We start from the raw sequence: 18324 nt of genomic DNA, 5'->3' as shown, positions 1-18324 counted from the left end.
TATCAAACATGTATAAAAATGAATAAGACTACCATTTAGTTTTACTTGAATCCCTTGTTAATTTTGAATCATCATCTTTTAAATAACGCCACATCAATATAATGTACTTTCCTTTTTTTTATTTAATGATACATTTGTGCTTACGTTCCTTAATTGGTTGCCCAAAAATTATGCAGAGAAAAACGAGTTTCTCATCATATCCTGAGCATCATCTTCATCACATGATGATTTGAAGATGTGTGTGGTCCTCGTCAAAGCAGCTATGCTCGGTAATGACATCCTGCTTTGATTCACAGCTTTCTTGTTTGTGACACAAGTGTCCAATGAGTTGTCACATTGCCGCTATTGTCTCTTCCAGACGCCTACAGATTCCAGTATACAGCCGTCCACCACCCATGCATTGTCCACCACCCATGCATTGTGATTTCCTCCGACTAGGATGCCCCCCACCCCCGAAAAAGAAAAGTCATTTAAACCACACAAATGACACAGACACTTTAAGAAAGTTTTGCATGCTGGCATCGACTCAGGCGAATCTCACCTATTACTCATGTTGCTTAGTACATTTGGGGCATGGCTTGCAAGCACATCGCCTCGTCACTGCATAACAATCAGATGGCTCGGTGTTGGCACCGCAACTGATGGAATTTTACTCAAAACAGATTTCGCCTTTGAACTTACCCATAATCCTCATCCAAAAGTATCGTTCCGGGGTTTCAAACTCTCAGAGTGGAACTCTTCTGCAGGGGAATTGGGGGAAATTCGATCATATCTGTGTGAGAGGCAACGTAAGTATGATTTGACTGTGAGCAAGCAACAAGTTATTTGCGGGAATGTTGACGTTAATTGTGAAAGCGCAATAGGCCTATAGGGGCATTTGTCCGACAAGTCGAGCTCACTGCTCGATTGCGTTTGACAGCTGCGAGCCAGCCAAGAAGCCCCCCAGTCAATAACTAGTCCCCGTCATAAAGTTGCCTGCTTGCTGGGGCTTATTTCAATCACGTAAGAGCCCCTATGATGGCGTTGTCCGGGCGAGTGTGTTACGTCTGTGTGTGCAAGCTTCTCTCTGACAAGTCGCTCTTGTTGATTATTTGTCTTTTCCCGTAGAGCCACCAAGGTTGTTGTGTGTGTGTTTTTTTTTTTTTTTTTGCCTATGAGAGTTTAAGCACGGCGATATTGCGAAGGGTTATTAGATTCATAAGTCAGCGAAGTGGTGGGCGATCTACTGAGCACAGCAGAACTTCTCATATGATGACTTCAAACAAGACACATTACCTACCAGCATCTGTTGGAGTGAGTGGATATTAAGACACTTCTATCTCCAGGACAGCGTAGGGGGGAAAATGGTAAGTAAGCGTTTGGAAACACAGCATTCGAAGGGTAAATAGTCGCGTTTGGTGTTTCACGCTGCATTGCCGCCAGGGCTTGGATGACTTGGACTTGACAAAGTCGCTACAGTACAGCGAGACTCGATTGTGTGTTGAAGACTCATGTTGACAAAGCTTGTGTGGGGGGAAAAAAAGATTGTGTGGCGTTTTGGGGCTACGCCGAGGCAGGTAAGGCAACCATGGAATACATGGCAACGGCTGTGTGCGCGCGCGCGTATACTGAGACTTCCAGGAGGGTCGTGCATGCTGCCAGCGAGGGGCTTTATTATACATGCATGTATGTTCTTTTACAGCAACACGTGCCACTTAAGTGAGACACTTGGAGCTCGGCTCAGTAGGCAATCGTTTAAGGCGGATTGAAACAGGGCGATCGGACCGGCTTTTGTTTTTTTGTTGTTGTTTTTTTTTCATTAATAAGAACCGCTATCTGGAAGGAAATGTCCACCCGAGATGTGATCAAATATTAACATGGTCGGTTTTGCAAGAGAAGGAAAATACACGTGACGAGCATCAGTAGCAGATGTTTTTTCCCCTCCCTTAAGTGGGGACTCAACAAAAGTATCCAGATAATTCAGTGGCCCCTCATACTGTAGTTCCCCCGGCTGTGTGATGCTTTCAGCACATTGGACAGAGGCACCGGAGCCGTGCATGGACTAAACTCGCACAACACGGTGGACGCCAACTCTCTTTCCCCCCCTTTGCCAAACCTGGGATTGTTTTTCCAACTTTTGGTAAGATTATTCTCAGGGAGCCTGTTGTCTTTTAAACAAGATTAAGAGTGGGGGAAATGCAAACTGGAAAGCTAGGAGTGAGGGGAAAAGAAAAGCGCATGTGCTTTTGTAGAGCTTTGTCAAAGTTGAAACGTTAGGCTGTCTGGTGGGTTTTTTTTTCCTGTTTTTTTTTTTGCACGGCACATTGTCAGTACCTTTAAGCCCCCACACACTGCGTTTAAACTTTGGGACATGCAAGCGTTGGTCGCTGAGATCTAACCACTCACATAGTGGTTGTCAACCCTTGTAAAGGTAAGAGCCCAAGCCATTATTTTCATATCACTCTTTTGTTCCTGTCGTCTTTGTGGGCTTTTGTTCCACAAACTTGAGCTTTTTTAAACACAGCATGCAGCTCGCATCCTCGCATCCTCGCCTGTCGGCATTAGTCACCGAAATAACTCCATCTGATCAAATGTCTGCTCTTTAGTAACGACACGGAATTTATCGGGCAATAATAACAAAGGCTCGCATGTAAGCGTTAAGTCTTGGGAAATGTCTCTTTTGAGACGTTATAATTTATTTCAAACAGGCTTTTTCTTTTTGAAGCTTTGGAGTCTCCGAAGCTGCCTTTCTGCAACACAATGTGCGTAATGGTTGCGTTATGCCTAATCATGCTCCCAATATGGGAACTAAGACGCTGCAGTGATCCCGTCATCCTGCTCCATAACCGGAGGACTGATCCTGGGTGTGTGTACAACAATAATGCAGTAGTCGTGACAACACATGTGCGGGACACAAAAGCTGCCATCTTCCTTTTTATTTATCCATGCTTGCGCTGCTACATTCATGTTTTGTCTTGATGTCTGTGGATTCTGTTATCGGTCCAAATATAGCCCTACGCTTTACCCCCTCCTTCCCCCCCCCCCCGGCCCCCACCCCTCCCGTCATCGCCATCAAATCACTTGTGTTTTTACTACGACCGCTCCACGGTTTCATTCATAAGGTGCTTTTCGCTTCACCTGCTCCCTCTACTATCCCCCTCGTTTTTTTTTTTTTTTTTTTTTTGGGGGGGGGGGGGGGGTGCATGCCACAACCACAGGCTGTACAAGGAATAACACTCTAAAAATATATCAACGTGATCACACCCTCTCGTAGAAGTTCTTTCAATTTTTGGGGAAAATAATTTCTTTCGTGTGAAATTATAATACGTATGGGCGTGGCTCGTCCACGTCACTGACAAATGATGGAGAGATAACATGTCTCCTATGCACTTGTGCGGTCTTGGAAGCACGAATTTTTTTTCTTGCTTCAAAAATAGGAAATTCGTATAACCGGACACTTGAGGCTGACAGATTTATACGATCGCCACTTTCAAGTGCTTCAATCTCTCGCGAAAATCGCTCAAGAAGCACTGGATATTGTCTTATTTCCACTCCCCATCTTCATCTCACTCCCTCTCTCCATTTCGTCTTTTTTTCCCTCCTCCTCCTCCGGTCAAAGATTTAAGATGTTCTGATCCAAGACGAGGCGAGGAGAGAAAAGCCCCAACGCCCACAGTCAGTTCTGTTTTAATCAACGCTCATCTTTCACGTGGCACGTCTTCCAATAAATAGTCCGAAAACGAAATTGTCCTCATAATTTTGTTTGAATGGCGGAACTTGTCCGCAGACGTCCTCGCTCGTTTTATTCACCGGTGCAACGTGCGCCCATCATATTCTGTTTATTAATCCTCATTTTTGCATGAGCAGAAAAGCGTGCATTATTTATGACGTTCGAAATACGTCGCAAATAAATGTCACGTCACGGAAGTCACGTTTCAGGTTTATTAATAAACAAACGTTGCTTGAAAAAAATATTAGGCTAGTACACGAAGCTGTGAGAGGATTTAACTGTTATTTAGAGTAACAAATTATGAAGATTTCAATCTCATTTTTGCCATCATTTGACTCGTATTTTTTGCATGTTTTGTGCATTTCTATGTTTTAATTGCATTAGGACAAATTTTAAGCAAAATGCGTGCCTTTCTAGACATGTTGCAATATACATAAATATATATATTTTTTTCCGACTGAGATGTGGGATTATGTGTGGGTGTGGGCGTGTTGGGTGGAGGAGGAGGGATGAGCGGAGGCGGGTTAGGAGGGGTCTGTGGGGTGGCACGACACACTTTGTATGTATGAAGGTTTTTTTATAGCACTTTTCTGCAATGTACGTCAGCGGATCAGTCCATAAATGGGGCTGCGTGCGTGTGTGTGCGGGCGTGCGTCTACTTGCGCACGCGGACGCACGCGTTATCTTTACTGAGAATCTCCTCTCTCTCTCTCTCTCTCTCGCTCTCTCTCTCCCTCTCTCTCTCTCTCGCTGCAGAGTTGTGGTGGGCGTCAAAATTCACATCAAATTGTTTCACTTGGTTTTATCATTTAACGAAAAAAAGGCAAACATTAATGTTTTAGTTTTTCTATAGCTGGCTTGTGCGTGTTTGTGGCGGCCTTTGTCTTATTTCGATTAATTCGTGTGTTTTGAATCAATTATTTTTTATTTTGCAATATTTATAATGACAAAAGCACGCCACCCCCCCTCCCTCCCTTTTTTCCACTCCACATTGCGTCCTTTCCGGTCCGTTTCTCATTTATTAATTATAAAAAACTGTCGGCTCACTCGTGCACATGATATAAATAAGAAATGGGCTATCGATTATTTTGGGCTATAGATGGCGGAAATATCCACAGCAGCGGGCGGACGTCACGATATATTTAGAGCAAGCTATCATCTTAATCATGATGGCAATGAAGGCTCCATCGCCCCGCCACCGCTGCCGCTTAGTCACCACCGTCATCACCTTCATCACCATCACCTTCATCCAATTAACAGGCTTGTTTAAACAAGTTCCGTTCGGAGGAGATGCTTTGGATGAGGTTCTGTACATGGCACGGGTACAAGTTTTAATTTATTTATTAATATTTAAAAATCGCGTTGGGGGGAGCAGTCGTTCTATACGTGTCGGACAGCACCGATTTCTCTCTACGATATTTTTAAATCACTGAGGAGACAGGCAACTTATAAGCGGTTTCTAGAGTTGCAATTCCATGATTGTAATTATGTTTCGCTTTGAATGTTTTGTATAGTGAATTTCATTGTCTGCACGTTCCTTTAGCAGGGAACGCGAAGGTTAACCTATTGGTGCTGAGCTTTTGTGGAGGGGGTGGGGTGGGGGGGCATATTTTAAGCAAAGACAGAGACAGAGAGCCTTAATAGGTTTCAGTGTGAATTGCAGTCAGTGTCATTAAAGGCACAAGGAAGTAGTATAAATGACTGTTGCCTCTTGCTCATCATTATAATAAAGTTTTTTCATCACAGGCGAGATGAAATGAATTACCTCCTCATCCAAGTGTCTCATTCCATGAAAGAACCCGAATTTACCTGTTTAAAAGGCGTCCCAAGTGGTTTGCAGCCCACCCTCGCTGTTTGACGTCATCTAACCTTATACAAAGTGTTTTCTCAGTTCGGTATACTCCTACATTGATCCAAGTGCCCTCATCTCCTTTCTTCATCCCCAGTGAAAATGACAATTTCTCAAATGTCATTTCCCCCTTGCCCAGCATGTTACGCAGTTCCTGTCTTGCACAAGGAGGCAGGCTGAGTGAATGAAGCCATCAGCAGTGCAGACTGTCATGTCTCTCTTTGCATTTGGCAGCATCAACTGTAAAAGAAAAGACGTTAAGCAAGAGAGAAGTGTAAATGCAAATCACATGTTTGTAACATGGCTCGATTAAAACCTGAGACACGCACACACCCCTGCACCCCCTCCCCAAAAGACAAAAGATGTTCATCCATACGCCTCAGACAGTTTGAAGTCATTGTTCCTGAGAAATCTTAAACCTGCAGAAATCGAACACCACGGTGCAGATGAAATAGTGGCTTAGTTTTCAGAAGGACTCCGGGTTGCTTTAACACAGGCCTCAAACATCCCACTGAGCTTGGAGCTCTTTGTTGCCTCCATTTATCACTTATTATTTTGAATTCATTCAGAAAACTAGTCCCCAAAGCCTCTGACGCCGCTTGCAAGCCAAGACTCCACTTGCTACACCGGCTTCAGTTTTGCTGCATTTGCACAAATGAGAGAAAGACTGTGTTGTTGTTTTTGCTACTAATGAGATTGCAAGTGATTTATTTATGAATTACTTGTGTGGAACATTGTGCATATTTTTTTATATACTCGCTGGAGTCAAGTCCCTCAGTGATTGCTCATGGTGCAAGTCTTTGTCATCCAGAGTTCGCCCTCATCTTTGGGCCTTGGGGAGGGCTATATCCATCTTGGCACATCCCCGGGTGTGTTGGAGGTGGAGCTGACTCATTAGGCAGGTGTGAGCATCCACTCCTATGTTGCTGCATGCCAAACAGGAGCTCCCCAGCACACATTGTAAGCCAATGCTGGCAGAATTATGATGGTCATGGAGCAAACAAATCCCTATCATTCTTGTATTGGACCAGTCACACAGGATAATGAGATGCTGTTTCCTCATTACAGCTATCCATCAGTTTGAAAATATTCAACATCGACTCAAAGAGCCAACATTGTTAACATATGTCAGCTAGCGTTAGGCTATACTGTAGTCCGTTTGCTGAGGTGACTTTAAAAAAAACAAAAAAAACAAGGCTCTTTGTTTTCGATTCCAACTGGTGATACAGTGGGGAAAATACTTTAAAAAAATGGAATGTCCACGCAAATATGACTAAGAATAATATTGCTCATAAATAAATATAACGTTGATTTTCGCACGTCTCCCGTTGGGTCACGACTTGCACGCTGACGCACAGCCCTCAAGAAATATGCCACCATGTTTGGTGGGCAAAACACGGAAGCACGGAGGTTTCGCGCGTGCGCGTGCTCTATATATACTATAGAAAATATATATAGTCAGACATGGCGGTGTGGGTGTGATGTGTACGGAATGCGCGAGAACAAAAAAAGACACGATGCGCAGTGAGGGCGCACTAATAGTTCCGCCTCGGGGCTGTTTAAACACGAGTCGGAGGCGAGCAAGTGAGCCAGCCAGCCGCTGGTCACATGTTGCAGCGTCATCGTGTAGTAAAGTTGGTCGACTTCCACACGGGCTCCCCATTCCAAGCTGCACAGCTCTCTTGTCTTGTCTTCATCCCGCCACTGGCTTGCTCCTCCTCCTCCTCCTCCTCCTCTTCTTCCTCAGCTGCTGCTGCTGCTGCTGCTGCGGCGGCATGCAGGCGACAACTCGGCTTTCACACATCTCCACCGGAGCCGTCCAGCCATGGGAGTGCATGACCTCATCCATGCAATTTCCACCATCAATAATTTAATGTATTTGCTCCAAACCTGAAGAGATATCCTGAAGCTTGTCAGGAGGGCACGGAGAGGAAAAGTATCACTAAAGTCTAAATTACTCAGGGAGTTGGCCAGGACAGCCCAGATGACTCTGTCCTGTTGAATGGTCTGTTTTACGACTGGGCAGCACAAGGTATGTTTCTCTCGCAACTTTTGTGTACCTTTTTGTTGGGATGCTACTTGTATATAGCTATATATAGCCTATATAGGCTATGTTTAAAAAAGAAAAAGTTGGTTGTTTGTGGCTCTAAAATAGCCCATCAAGTCTCGCTATCCTGTGGACAGGCAGCGTCGCGGCCCCATAGGGGATATGTGTAATCTTATCCTGCCCTTCATTAATAAAAAACGGACTTATTATGTTGATTGGGTTTCCAAAGGAGAGCAAGGGCTTGCTGGGTGTAATTTAACACAAATATAATACACTTGTTTCGACACTATACAGTACAGTAATAACTAAATGGGTTAGTTCTGCATCTTAAATGGTGACAATTCAGCGCGCTTCTGTATAATAACAATCGCATGTGAACATCTTATACACAAGTTTTAGGAGTTTCAGAAACACAACTGTTTCCCCCAACACATTACTTTTTATTAACCAATGTAAAAAGAAAAAATAGAACGGACGAAACAAACAACTTCCGCGGGAAAAAAAAGACTTAGAGGGACTCATCACTCATTAAGACTTTATGGGAAACCCGAGACCAAAGATACACCGGCCACTTTGGTCCACTTCTTGGTGTTGTGTTTGCATTGGGTGTCTTCAAATTACTGATCTATCTATCTATCTATCTATCTATCTATCTATCTATCTATCTATCTATCTATCTATCTATCTATCTATCTATCTATCTATCTATCTATCTATCTATCTATCTATCTATCTATCTATCTATCTATCTATCTATCTATCTATCTATATCTGGCAGGGTAAAGCTAACATTTGCCAATATTTAACGGTCTTGGGCGCCATCTAGCGTCCATAGTTGTAAACTGCAGTGGCCCAATTTCGAAATGTGTGCAGTAATCTCCCTGTGATTTTGTAATTTATGGATCCAAATGAACACTTTGGATCGAATTTGAAGCAGATCTGACATTGGTTAGCATGTGACTGTTTTTTTTTTTTTAGTTGAAGATGGCGAATAATTCTCCAAATCAATACAGATTGTTATATGCTGTGTGGGAGGGAAGTGACTGCTTTGGCCAGCACAGCTCGGACAGCAGCTGTTTGAATGCTTGGCTTCAATGTGGAAGTGGATAAGGGTTGGCTCTGAGGCTAGGTGTAGCCTAATCCCTGGTTGGTGCTCAGTATATTGCTAAATATGCTCTGAAATTGTGTCAGATGAAAAATAACATCTCCAGGCAGCAATCTTTTTCTACATTTGTCAGCCATTACCATTGACAGTTTGATTTGCTTTTTACTGCACTGTATTATGGAGCACAAGGGGTGTCCTGAATCTAATATCATGTGCGCATGTTTGTTTTCCCACTGTTATTATAGCTGAACATTTGGCATTGAGTTCTGTGCGCGTTGGACGTGACCAAACATGCTGCTTGGTAAACACTTCAACTTGGCAAGGGTGTTGAGGAGTTGAACAAAGTGTGCAAAACACAAGCAAGGCATGACAGATAACAAATGTTGCTATACAGTTCAATCCAATGTTAATCTCTCATATTGAAGTTTTCCTAGGGGGGTAGATGTTGCCATAAAGTATACTGCAGCTACATTAGCGTCTGGTTAATAATCACAAGGAATGCTGATCCATTCATGTGCTTTAGAAACTTTTCATCATCTGTCATACGAGGTATTTAGCGCTGTAATCCTCACCTGGCGTAAAGAATAAATGTTAGACTAGAAGTTGCATACGGCAGCCTTACAGGCCGTGCCTTAAAAGCATATACGAGCAGGTGGTCATTTGGTGCGTGTGTACGTCCGAGAGGCCACACGCTCACCTGCTTGCATTGTTCTGTGTGCATAAAAGCGTGTTTGAGCAGCGGTTATTGAGGCCTTTGTGTCCCTCCGCTCCATGTCATCTGTCTGGATGGAAGGAAGGAAATGATGATGCCTCTGGTAACAATTGATGCCCAAGACATCATTGTTGGACAAAAATCAATATTAAAAAAAAATGTTACAACAAACAAAAATCAAAATATTGTGATCCAATATAACATACAGCATTGACTCCTCTAGAACATTTGGATCTTTTCTTGATGGGTTTTGTTTAATGTTCATTTGGTTGAACACACAAACACACGTTTTTATTAGTGGTGTGCCAAAAAATCGATTCTCATAAAAGTCGCGATTCTTATTTAGTACGGTTCAGAATCGATTTTAAATGTCCCAAAATTGATTCTATTTAAATTATTTTGTACTGTCTTGCCCCTGTTTGTGCGTGCCTTTGATTTGACCACTTAGGGCAGTGGTGTCCAAACTTGGTCCTCGAGGGCCGGTAGTCCTGCAGGTTTTTGAGGTTTCCCTGCTCCAACGCACCTGTTCCAATCAACAAGGTCGTTATCATGCTTATGCAGAGCTTGCTGATGAGCTTCAGCTGTGTTGGAGGAGAGAAATATCCAAAACCTGCGGGACTACCGGCCCCCGAGGACCGAGTTTGGACACCACTGACTTAGGGGCAGTGTGGCGTCATGATACACTGCTAAATTGTAGCCACATTAGAGAGTAAAAGGAAGAAGTCACAATCAAGTTATGCCAATAAAAGTTGTTTTGTTTTTTTCAGCGTAGGAGCATCGCTGGTGAGTAATATTAAGATGCTTTTCTGTATACCTTCCTCAAGCATTTCGTATGAATAGCCGTTCTTTTGAGTGATAAAAGTTCCGCAAGTAGCGCGCTAATTAGCGTTAGCGAGTCAATGGCACTTTCCATTGTGCGTTAGCCTTGAGCTAGCTACGTTCGGGAAACAAGCTAAACAAGTCACTGCTTTAATCGTCCACTCTATATGGTCAGTGAGAACGGAACAGGATGAAACATACCAGCATTGGACTATTTTTTGAGGGAGTGTTCGCTGTTTGCTAAACTGCAGTCATTCTGCTTAGGGAGGGCAGAATATACTGTAAAAGCGATAACTACATAGAGTAGCAGTTGAGGTCCATACATTATTTTTGTGGGGGGAAAAAAGCACTTTCCATACAATTCAAAACTTAATAAATGTATTTTAAAAAATAAAATAAAAATATATTTTAATGTCTCCATTTGTCATTCTGTCTTGCAAACCAGACTGGTGCATATCATCATGATTTTTTGCACATCTATAAATTGAAGCAGAAATAATTGTCAATCAAATCATTTTGAATCAAAAATCGTTTGAGTCGAATCGTGAGACAGTCAAAGATTCCCACCCCTAATTTTTATGCACTGTGAAAATCCTGCAGTGCACGTAACATCTTCCTTGTATAATTCTCAGCCAGTCCCACAGCAATTAAATGATTCATTGGCTTTATTGCATTTTAACAGGATGTTGATTGAGAACATAAGCCATATTGATCGTCCTGATGGAAACAGGAAATCACAGAGATATAAATACAATCATTTGTTGTTCCCGGTGTGAGGATACCTGGGGGAATAATTGCATGCAATTGCACACTGTTGAGTGGCATTACCCCCAGCAACCTCCTCCTCTCCATTCTCTCCCCTGTGGAGACCTGGAAGAGACGTCATCTGTGGTTGTTATGCTGCGAAATGACGCTGCCGCTCTCTCCACCCCCTGCTGCTGCAATATTACCCCTGTGGTCGCTTACGGAAGATGCAGCACTTTGTCTGCACCATTTCCAGCATGAAGTTTGACGCCTAACAGTAATCAGCCCTCTCCCTTCATTTCCTTGATGTGGAAGTGGAACCATTTGTGTGCAGTGCTGATAATAATATCAGCCTAAATGCATCCTACACGAAAAGCTCGTGACTGGCATCCATCCCGTAAAGCGGCTTGATTTTCTGTGCTGGGAAGGCCCACGTACATCTTCTGATTGGAATCCAAACAACAACAAGGGGTTAATCTGTGCGGTTTAGTATATAATTACATTTCATGAGTATGGATTTGCACTTCACGCAATTATTTGTCCTTATTGTTGTTTTAATTGGCGAGAGGGAAAAATCCCCCCACCCCCACCCCCAATCTCCTTACGAGCCGGCCCCTCCCTATACATCTTCCTTCCTGCACACACACATTGTGGAGGAGCGCGTCCCTGAGCTTGGGGAATGAGTGGCTCATTAAGAAGAAGGATGTGATATTTTGAATAGACTGGGAGACTCCCAGCACATCTATTTTTAGAGCAGATATCTCTATGGCAGTCATTGGTGTTGTTTAATTGCAGCCCCAGACACCAATTAAGAAGGAAACAAATGCGTTTAAGGCGGGGCTTGCTCCTTCTTTACGGTAAAGGTTCTTGATGTCCACTCTTGAGAGAAGGCTGGAGTGTGCGTGTTTGTTCACTATGTTTTCCTGTATAAGCTTGGGACATTTAGTGCACTCACACAGCCAGGCCATTTGGAATGCAGTTTATTCTATCTTCTTAATAAAAGGATAATTCTCTGCTAAGATCATTGGAGTGCGCACAGTGACGGTCAGAGTGACACCTAGCAGGGTTTAATCATCATGTCAGTGTAAAGATTGGCACCTTCCAGGGTAGCGAAGATGACACATTTTTGAGTCATTCGTGTCCTGCTGGGTTCAAGCCTGGAGAGATCTGGAGTCATCCACCTGCTCTCAGCAAAGTTCTCCTCACTTATGATCAGAATTTTCTTTCCGGCTAAATGCGTCACTCCCGAGTTTTCAGTGTTTCCGCGTTGGATGACCCTTCATCAAGCACACAAAACAGACAAAGCCATTTTCTTTTTGGTCAACACATGATAACTACCTATGACAAATTCATCCTTAATCCCTATGAGGCCTGAACCATGAAATATATGAGAGAAAATCTAGTTTCTTTGTAAATAGAGTATTTATTGGTCTTTTTGAACAAACAAACAAACAAAAAATTCAAAATCAACATGACTTTTGAATTATGTCATACATCCGGTCCAGAGGTGGCAAATCCAGGTCCAGAAAGGTAAAACTCTGCCATAGTTTGGCTTTAGCCCCAGGTCCTAGCTAGCTAGCTCCCTAGCAAGTATCATTATACTCATGAATTAGAGGGCTCAAAATGACTTATTTAATATGACATGTTTGGCTTTATAGGATTAAAATTTAAAAATCATTTGTAGTTTTAGACACAGAACACGCACTACAAGTGTGTTAGTTCAGCATAAACAGCTTCAACTGCTAACAAAAATGTGTGGGGGGGGGTGGGGAGTGGCAAGTACTGTATTTTATTTGTCCTCATTGCAGTGTGTGGATTTCAATATCTCAGCAGCACGAATAAGTAGGGGGAACACTTCCAGCATGAATCAAACCGCTTTAAAAAATAAAATAAATAAAAAGTCAGTCTAGCAAAAGCTGCTTATTTTTGTTTGTCGGGCCGAGTGTTATTTTGTAGGCCTGAAATAAGACAAAAGACAGCTTCTGGATTTGTAACTACATTTAAAGGGGAAGTCAACTCCAACCCCCCACCCCCCCTAAAAAAAATTGTTTTAATCTTGGCAATAATATGTTCTATGCAGCCCCACTGGTCTAAACACAGTATTCTGATTAATATTGCATTTGTGGAATATGAGTTAAGCAGCAAAATCTACCCATTTTTATCTCATTTAGGGACGGCCATTTTGTCAACTTACTGTCGACTTAAATGACATCAGAGTCGCTCAGGCTCAGGCCTGTTTTCTGAAGCCGAGCCATGATTGGTTGTCACTAACCTCGCCAGTCAGATTGATAATTGTGATTCACTCGATCGAGGGAGTTCTTCCCATTATCAATCTGGTACTTCACTATGAAGACTCGTTCGGTAAAGGCGGTCCTTGCTGTACAATACTTTGAGCTGATTGGACGATGTGGCATCTTTGCACATTTTGTTTTGACCAATTAAGGCAACGGAGGAAAATCTCATCTTCCGTCTCGTCTTAGGGAGAAGGGACACGAACATCTTGACCAGATAAAAATGCACAAAACTCCTCTCGCTGTTCATATTCAACAAGGAAACAGCGAGTAATTCTGCGAGAACATAATTAATTGCAGCATCCATTCGGCTGTTGAGTTTGTTTGTTTCCCCCCGCCATCTTCGCTTATTGGTTTCGTCCTGCCTAAACAACTCGGGATTGGTCCGATCGGAAAAAGATCAGCTGCAAACGTATCAGCAGGAGCGATACAAGATGTATTCTCCGGAGTTTGTGAACTCACAAATACCACGAGAATTTATCTTGCTGGAAAAGTTAGGTCGTCTGTGATGTCATTTTAAAGTGGAAGTCAACCACATTTCTTGACAATAATATGTTATATGTGACCTCACTAGTTTAAACATGACATTCTGATTAATATTCCATTTGTGGAATATGAGTTATGAAGCAAAATCCAGCCGGGTTTTTTTATCCATCGTAGGTGGCGGCCATTTTGCCACCTGCTGTCGACGGAAGATGACATCAATGTTGCTCAGGGCTCAGGCAACGACTAATCACAGCTCACCTGTTTTCTGAAACTGCGCTCTGAGATGGATAAAAACAGCTGGATTTTGCTGCGTAACTCATATTCCACTAACGCAATATTAACCAGAATACCGTATTAAAACTAGTGGGCATGCATAGAAGATATTATTGTCAAAACAATTTTTGGGGGGTTGACTTCCCCTTTTAAGTCAACAGCAAGTGGCAAAATGGCCGCCCCCTGAGATGGATAAAAATGGATGTATTTTGTTACTTAAGTGTCAGGTTCAGATGTAGACATTTATCAAATAAAGAGAGAGAAAGCATCTGGTTTAAATACGTACAGGACACCGTCGCCCTTAACTTTAAACGGGCACTTATTTACCAAAAATCCGCCAATGAAAATATAAGTGTCCTACCAGTGTTGCCTTCTCTCTTCCTGGCTTGCTTCAACCTTTAGTCCCCAGAAACAGGGCCGAGGTCCAGTCCCCAAAAGGGACAGCTGCCGTGGCCACGGTCTTTCTTGGTCGTCGGCTCTGCCTCTGGGCACCTCCGGTATGTCCGGTGTATGTCATATTCCACAAATACAATATTAATCATAATGCTGTGACTGCTTAGACTAGTGGGCGCACATACAACATATTGTAAAAAAAATTTAAAAAATAAATACTTCAGTTGACTTCCCCTCTCAATAAGGTTGTTGTTTTTGGGTAATGCCGTTTACAAAGAAAGCAACAGGTTTTAGAAATGCTACATTTGCGCCTGTGATTGCCTCAGAGAATTCTAAATAGTAGCGTACAAATACAACACATAAAGAGCTTGTCTGCAGTCATCGCTATCTTTGGTATAACGGCACTCTGTGATGTTGAGAAGCTTGGGTGAATTGATGCCAACAAATTCGAGCCTCGCACATGAAAGGAAGGATCCCAGTTTACAAATGTGAGGATACCACTGCCAGAACACTGCTGATATGATTCCAAACATTTTATCAAGCTCCAAATATCAGGGGAGGCGTACGTGGTGCATTATGACTCACAACTTCATTCCACTAACTGTCCGGGTGTCCCCCTTCTTCCCTCTTGTCTTTCTTTGTCCCTCCAGTTCCACCAGGTTAGAAGAGTGATGAGCATCCTGTTCCTTACTATGGTTATTTCATACTTCAGTTGCATGAGAGCTGCGCCCCTGAGAGACGCCCCGGGCATGCAGGGCCATCGGACGGAAGGCTACCTGGGCGTCGCCGCGACGGTCGCAAGAGGCCGGGGGACTCCACAGAGTGGTGGCGGGCCAGGCCAGCGTGGGATGTCCTCGCTCACAGACACCTTTGAGCAGGTGATAGAGGAGCTGCTGGAGGTGGAGGGGGAGGCAGAGGCGGCCCAGATGGGACAGGGGGCAGATAGGAGCCAGGGCGGTGGGGGTGTGGCTTCAGCAGCCGCCGCGGCCGCCGAAAACAAGGATGTCGACATGTACGACTCGCGGGTGATGATCAGCAACCAAGTGCCTTTGGAGCCGCCGTTGCTCTTTCTCCTGGAGGAATACAAAAACTATCTGGATGCTGCTAATATGTCCATGAGGGTGCGGCGACACTCCGACCCGTCGCGACGTGGAGAGCTCAGCGTTTGTGACAGTATTAGCCAGTGGGTGACAGCGGTGGATAAAAAGACGGCGATAGACATGTCGGGGCAGACGGTGACCGTCATGGAAAAGGTTCCCGTCCCCAATGGCCAACTGAAGCAATACTTTTACGAGACCAAATGCAACCCCATGGGGTACACCAAGGACGGCTGCAGAGGAATAGACAAGCGGCATTATAATTCCCAATGCAGGACAACCCAGTCCTACGTGCGAGCTCTCACCATGGATAGCAAAAAGAAGATTGGCTGGCGGTTTATAAGGATAGACACTTCCTGTGTATGCACATTGACCATTAAAAGAGGGAGATAGTGTATAAAATGTATAGATTTTATTGAAGAGTTTAAAAAAAGAGAGAATACAGAGAAAATATCTATTTGTATATATACATAACAGGGTAAATTATTCCGTCAAATGAAAATTTTATGGACTGCATGTAAAAAAAAAGATGAAGTTTATACAGTAAAAGTGATATAACAGTCTATTTATTGAACATATTCATGACCTTGTAAACGATTAAAAAAAATCTGATCAGTCATTTGCTCCCACTTTAAATTACTATATCACATTCCTCAAGACATTGTGATTTGTTTATGTTGCCAAGATTGACCAAATGAAGTGGAAAAAAACAAGCAAGGAATGAGAGGACAGTTCCATCTTCAAAAGCTTGCATGCTGCTTCAATTGTGAATTGAGAAATTCTCCACTTACAAAAAAAATGATAAGAGGCTGACCAAAAAAACGTTCCGTCTACATACTCAGCGGAAAACAACTTTCCTCTCAAGTAATTTATCTGTTTACTGTTCTAAACTTCTCAAGGTATAATGTTGGGATTACAATGTCAAGGTGCTGTTGTCAAAGCTTTGCTGTTTATTTTTTTATTCCCACCAGAGAAAGATATATATTAGGAAAAAAAAGTATATATATATATATATATATATATATATATATATATATATATATATATATATATATATATATATATATATATATATATATATATATATATATTGAGACATGTTTCTGGGTTAATATTATTCATTTTGTATGTTGTGAAGTTGTTTGCAATATTAAACTGAAATATTTGAAGAAATAAAAATGACTATAGGCAACTGAAAAACAAAACCAATGTTGATAAAGTTTCAACCCTCCACTTTTAGTTGTATGCACAAATACTGAAACGCATAAAACACATCAATCAGCTGCCTAATTTACCCAATATGTTACCCAATAACCAATGATTCTAACTATATTGAGGGTACAGTATTTCAAGTCAGGTCTCACTATGCATACAAATGTACTGATGAAACATATCAGGATGAAATGTGTCCTTGCAGCTTTAAGGGTTATTCAGTGTTTGGGAGAGAAATAGGTGAAATACAAAACAGCAGTCACAAATCAACAAATGTTCACAGGCGCCGTCTTTATTGTCACTCGACCTACACCATAATCCCACAATCAGAGAAATAATCTTCACTTTCACGAGAAAAGCGTCTGCCCGTCAAGTTTGGACTTGTGCGAGTAGGCTCTGGCTGCTCTTGACACATACTTCACCCACCCCATACATCTGTGCACATTCAGTTCAATATTCCTGAATCCCATCCTGCTGTCTTCCAATAAAAGATCATTCATCGGGGCATTCATGGAGTTGTACAGTCACAAAGATCTAAGGAAACCGACTTGTCTGCTTTCAGAGGTGAAAGGTTGCCACAGTTTATTCCTTTCAGCAACTTATGAAACTTCTTTCAACGTCTTTCATACATTCAAACTGACACTTTGTTCACAATTTAAACAAGTGGATGCTTATACAATAAGCAAAAGTAACCCAATTGTACATATTAGGTCAGTTGTTTAAAGGTAAGTGGAATCCCTCAAGAAGTTTGGAACTTGCCTTGAAGCTGTTGAAGAAAATTTGGATTTGCACCATGAACCAACATGAAATCTGTTTTCCATTTAAATCAGAGGAAGGATCCACGCCGCCACTCAAAAGGTAATGATGACCAATGTATGTATATTTTGATAATAATCCTTTTAAAATAAATGTCCAACAACAGGTACAATCATAGAACACACTGTAAATTATATTGCTGTAGCAGCAGTTTTGCAGCTGTTTGAAATGAATCATGCAGCTTTATTAGTTAATGTAATCACTATACAATGCAAAACTTTAATGATGCAAATCCCTCAGGGACAGTTCAGATTCATCAGCTAAAGCCTTGAAAGCGTCAGATCTCCTACAGACAGGATGTGGTCCAATAATCCCTTGAACAAAAGCACAGAGAGGCTCAGTGCAGCTTTTAAATGAATATGTCAAAATTTACCATGATAGTTTGCTGGTATGTGGGAAAAATATTTCACTTTTAAGTAAAACAGACCAAGGCAGGTTTGCAATCCAATAACAGGCAGTTCTGTTCAATATTAAAAGCAATTTAAAACTTATAATTCAGCAGGTAACTTGAAGGGGATACCATCCCAGTCTTGAGCACAGATCACATCATATTGATCAATCCATGATGTTGTTGTGGCCGCTGGCCAATAGAGGGCACTAAGGAGCCGCCCTGGCCCCACCACTCAAGAAGAACGTCGGGGAAAATAAATAAAATATCTTGAAATACAGATTATGTACATATATTTATAGATGAGTAAGATAAATATGAACATAGTAATGATGAAAGTAGTTTTGTTCAAGATTCCTACGCCTAAAACTAAATGGGCCATG

General features: G+C 42.3%; 1 protein-coding gene across 7 annotated transcripts; it reads left to right on the top strand.

Moving 5' to 3' along the window:
• Positions 1-610: 610 nt before the first annotated feature.
• On the top strand, positions 611-16516 carry bdnf (brain-derived neurotrophic factor). 7 transcript variants are annotated; one of them, XM_077564701.1, is made up of 2 exons: positions 611-788; positions 15079-16516. In XM_077564701.1, exons 1-2 carry the CDS (start codon positions 642-644, stop codon positions 15916-15918), a joined length of 987 nt encoding a protein of 328 aa, XP_077420827.1. In that variant the 5' UTR covers positions 611-641; the 3' UTR covers positions 15919-16516. The 7 variants fall into 7 exon arrangements, with proteins under 7 accessions (XP_077420827.1, XP_077420830.1, XP_077420828.1 ...); XM_077564704.1 differs by lacking the exon at positions 611-788 and adding an exon at positions 1043-1346; XM_077564702.1 differs by lacking the exon at positions 611-788 and adding an exon at positions 1396-1556.
• Positions 16517-18324: the final 1808 nt, after the last annotated feature.

The sequence above is a fragment of the Vanacampus margaritifer genome, chromosome 4, assembly GCF_051991255.1.
Source record: "Vanacampus margaritifer isolate UIUO_Vmar chromosome 4, RoL_Vmar_1.0, whole genome shotgun sequence".
NCBI lineage: Eukaryota > Metazoa > Chordata > Actinopteri > Syngnathiformes > Syngnathidae > Vanacampus > Vanacampus margaritifer.
The sequence above is the reverse complement of the archived record's forward strand: the minus strand, read 5'-3'. Positions and strand labels throughout refer to the sequence as shown.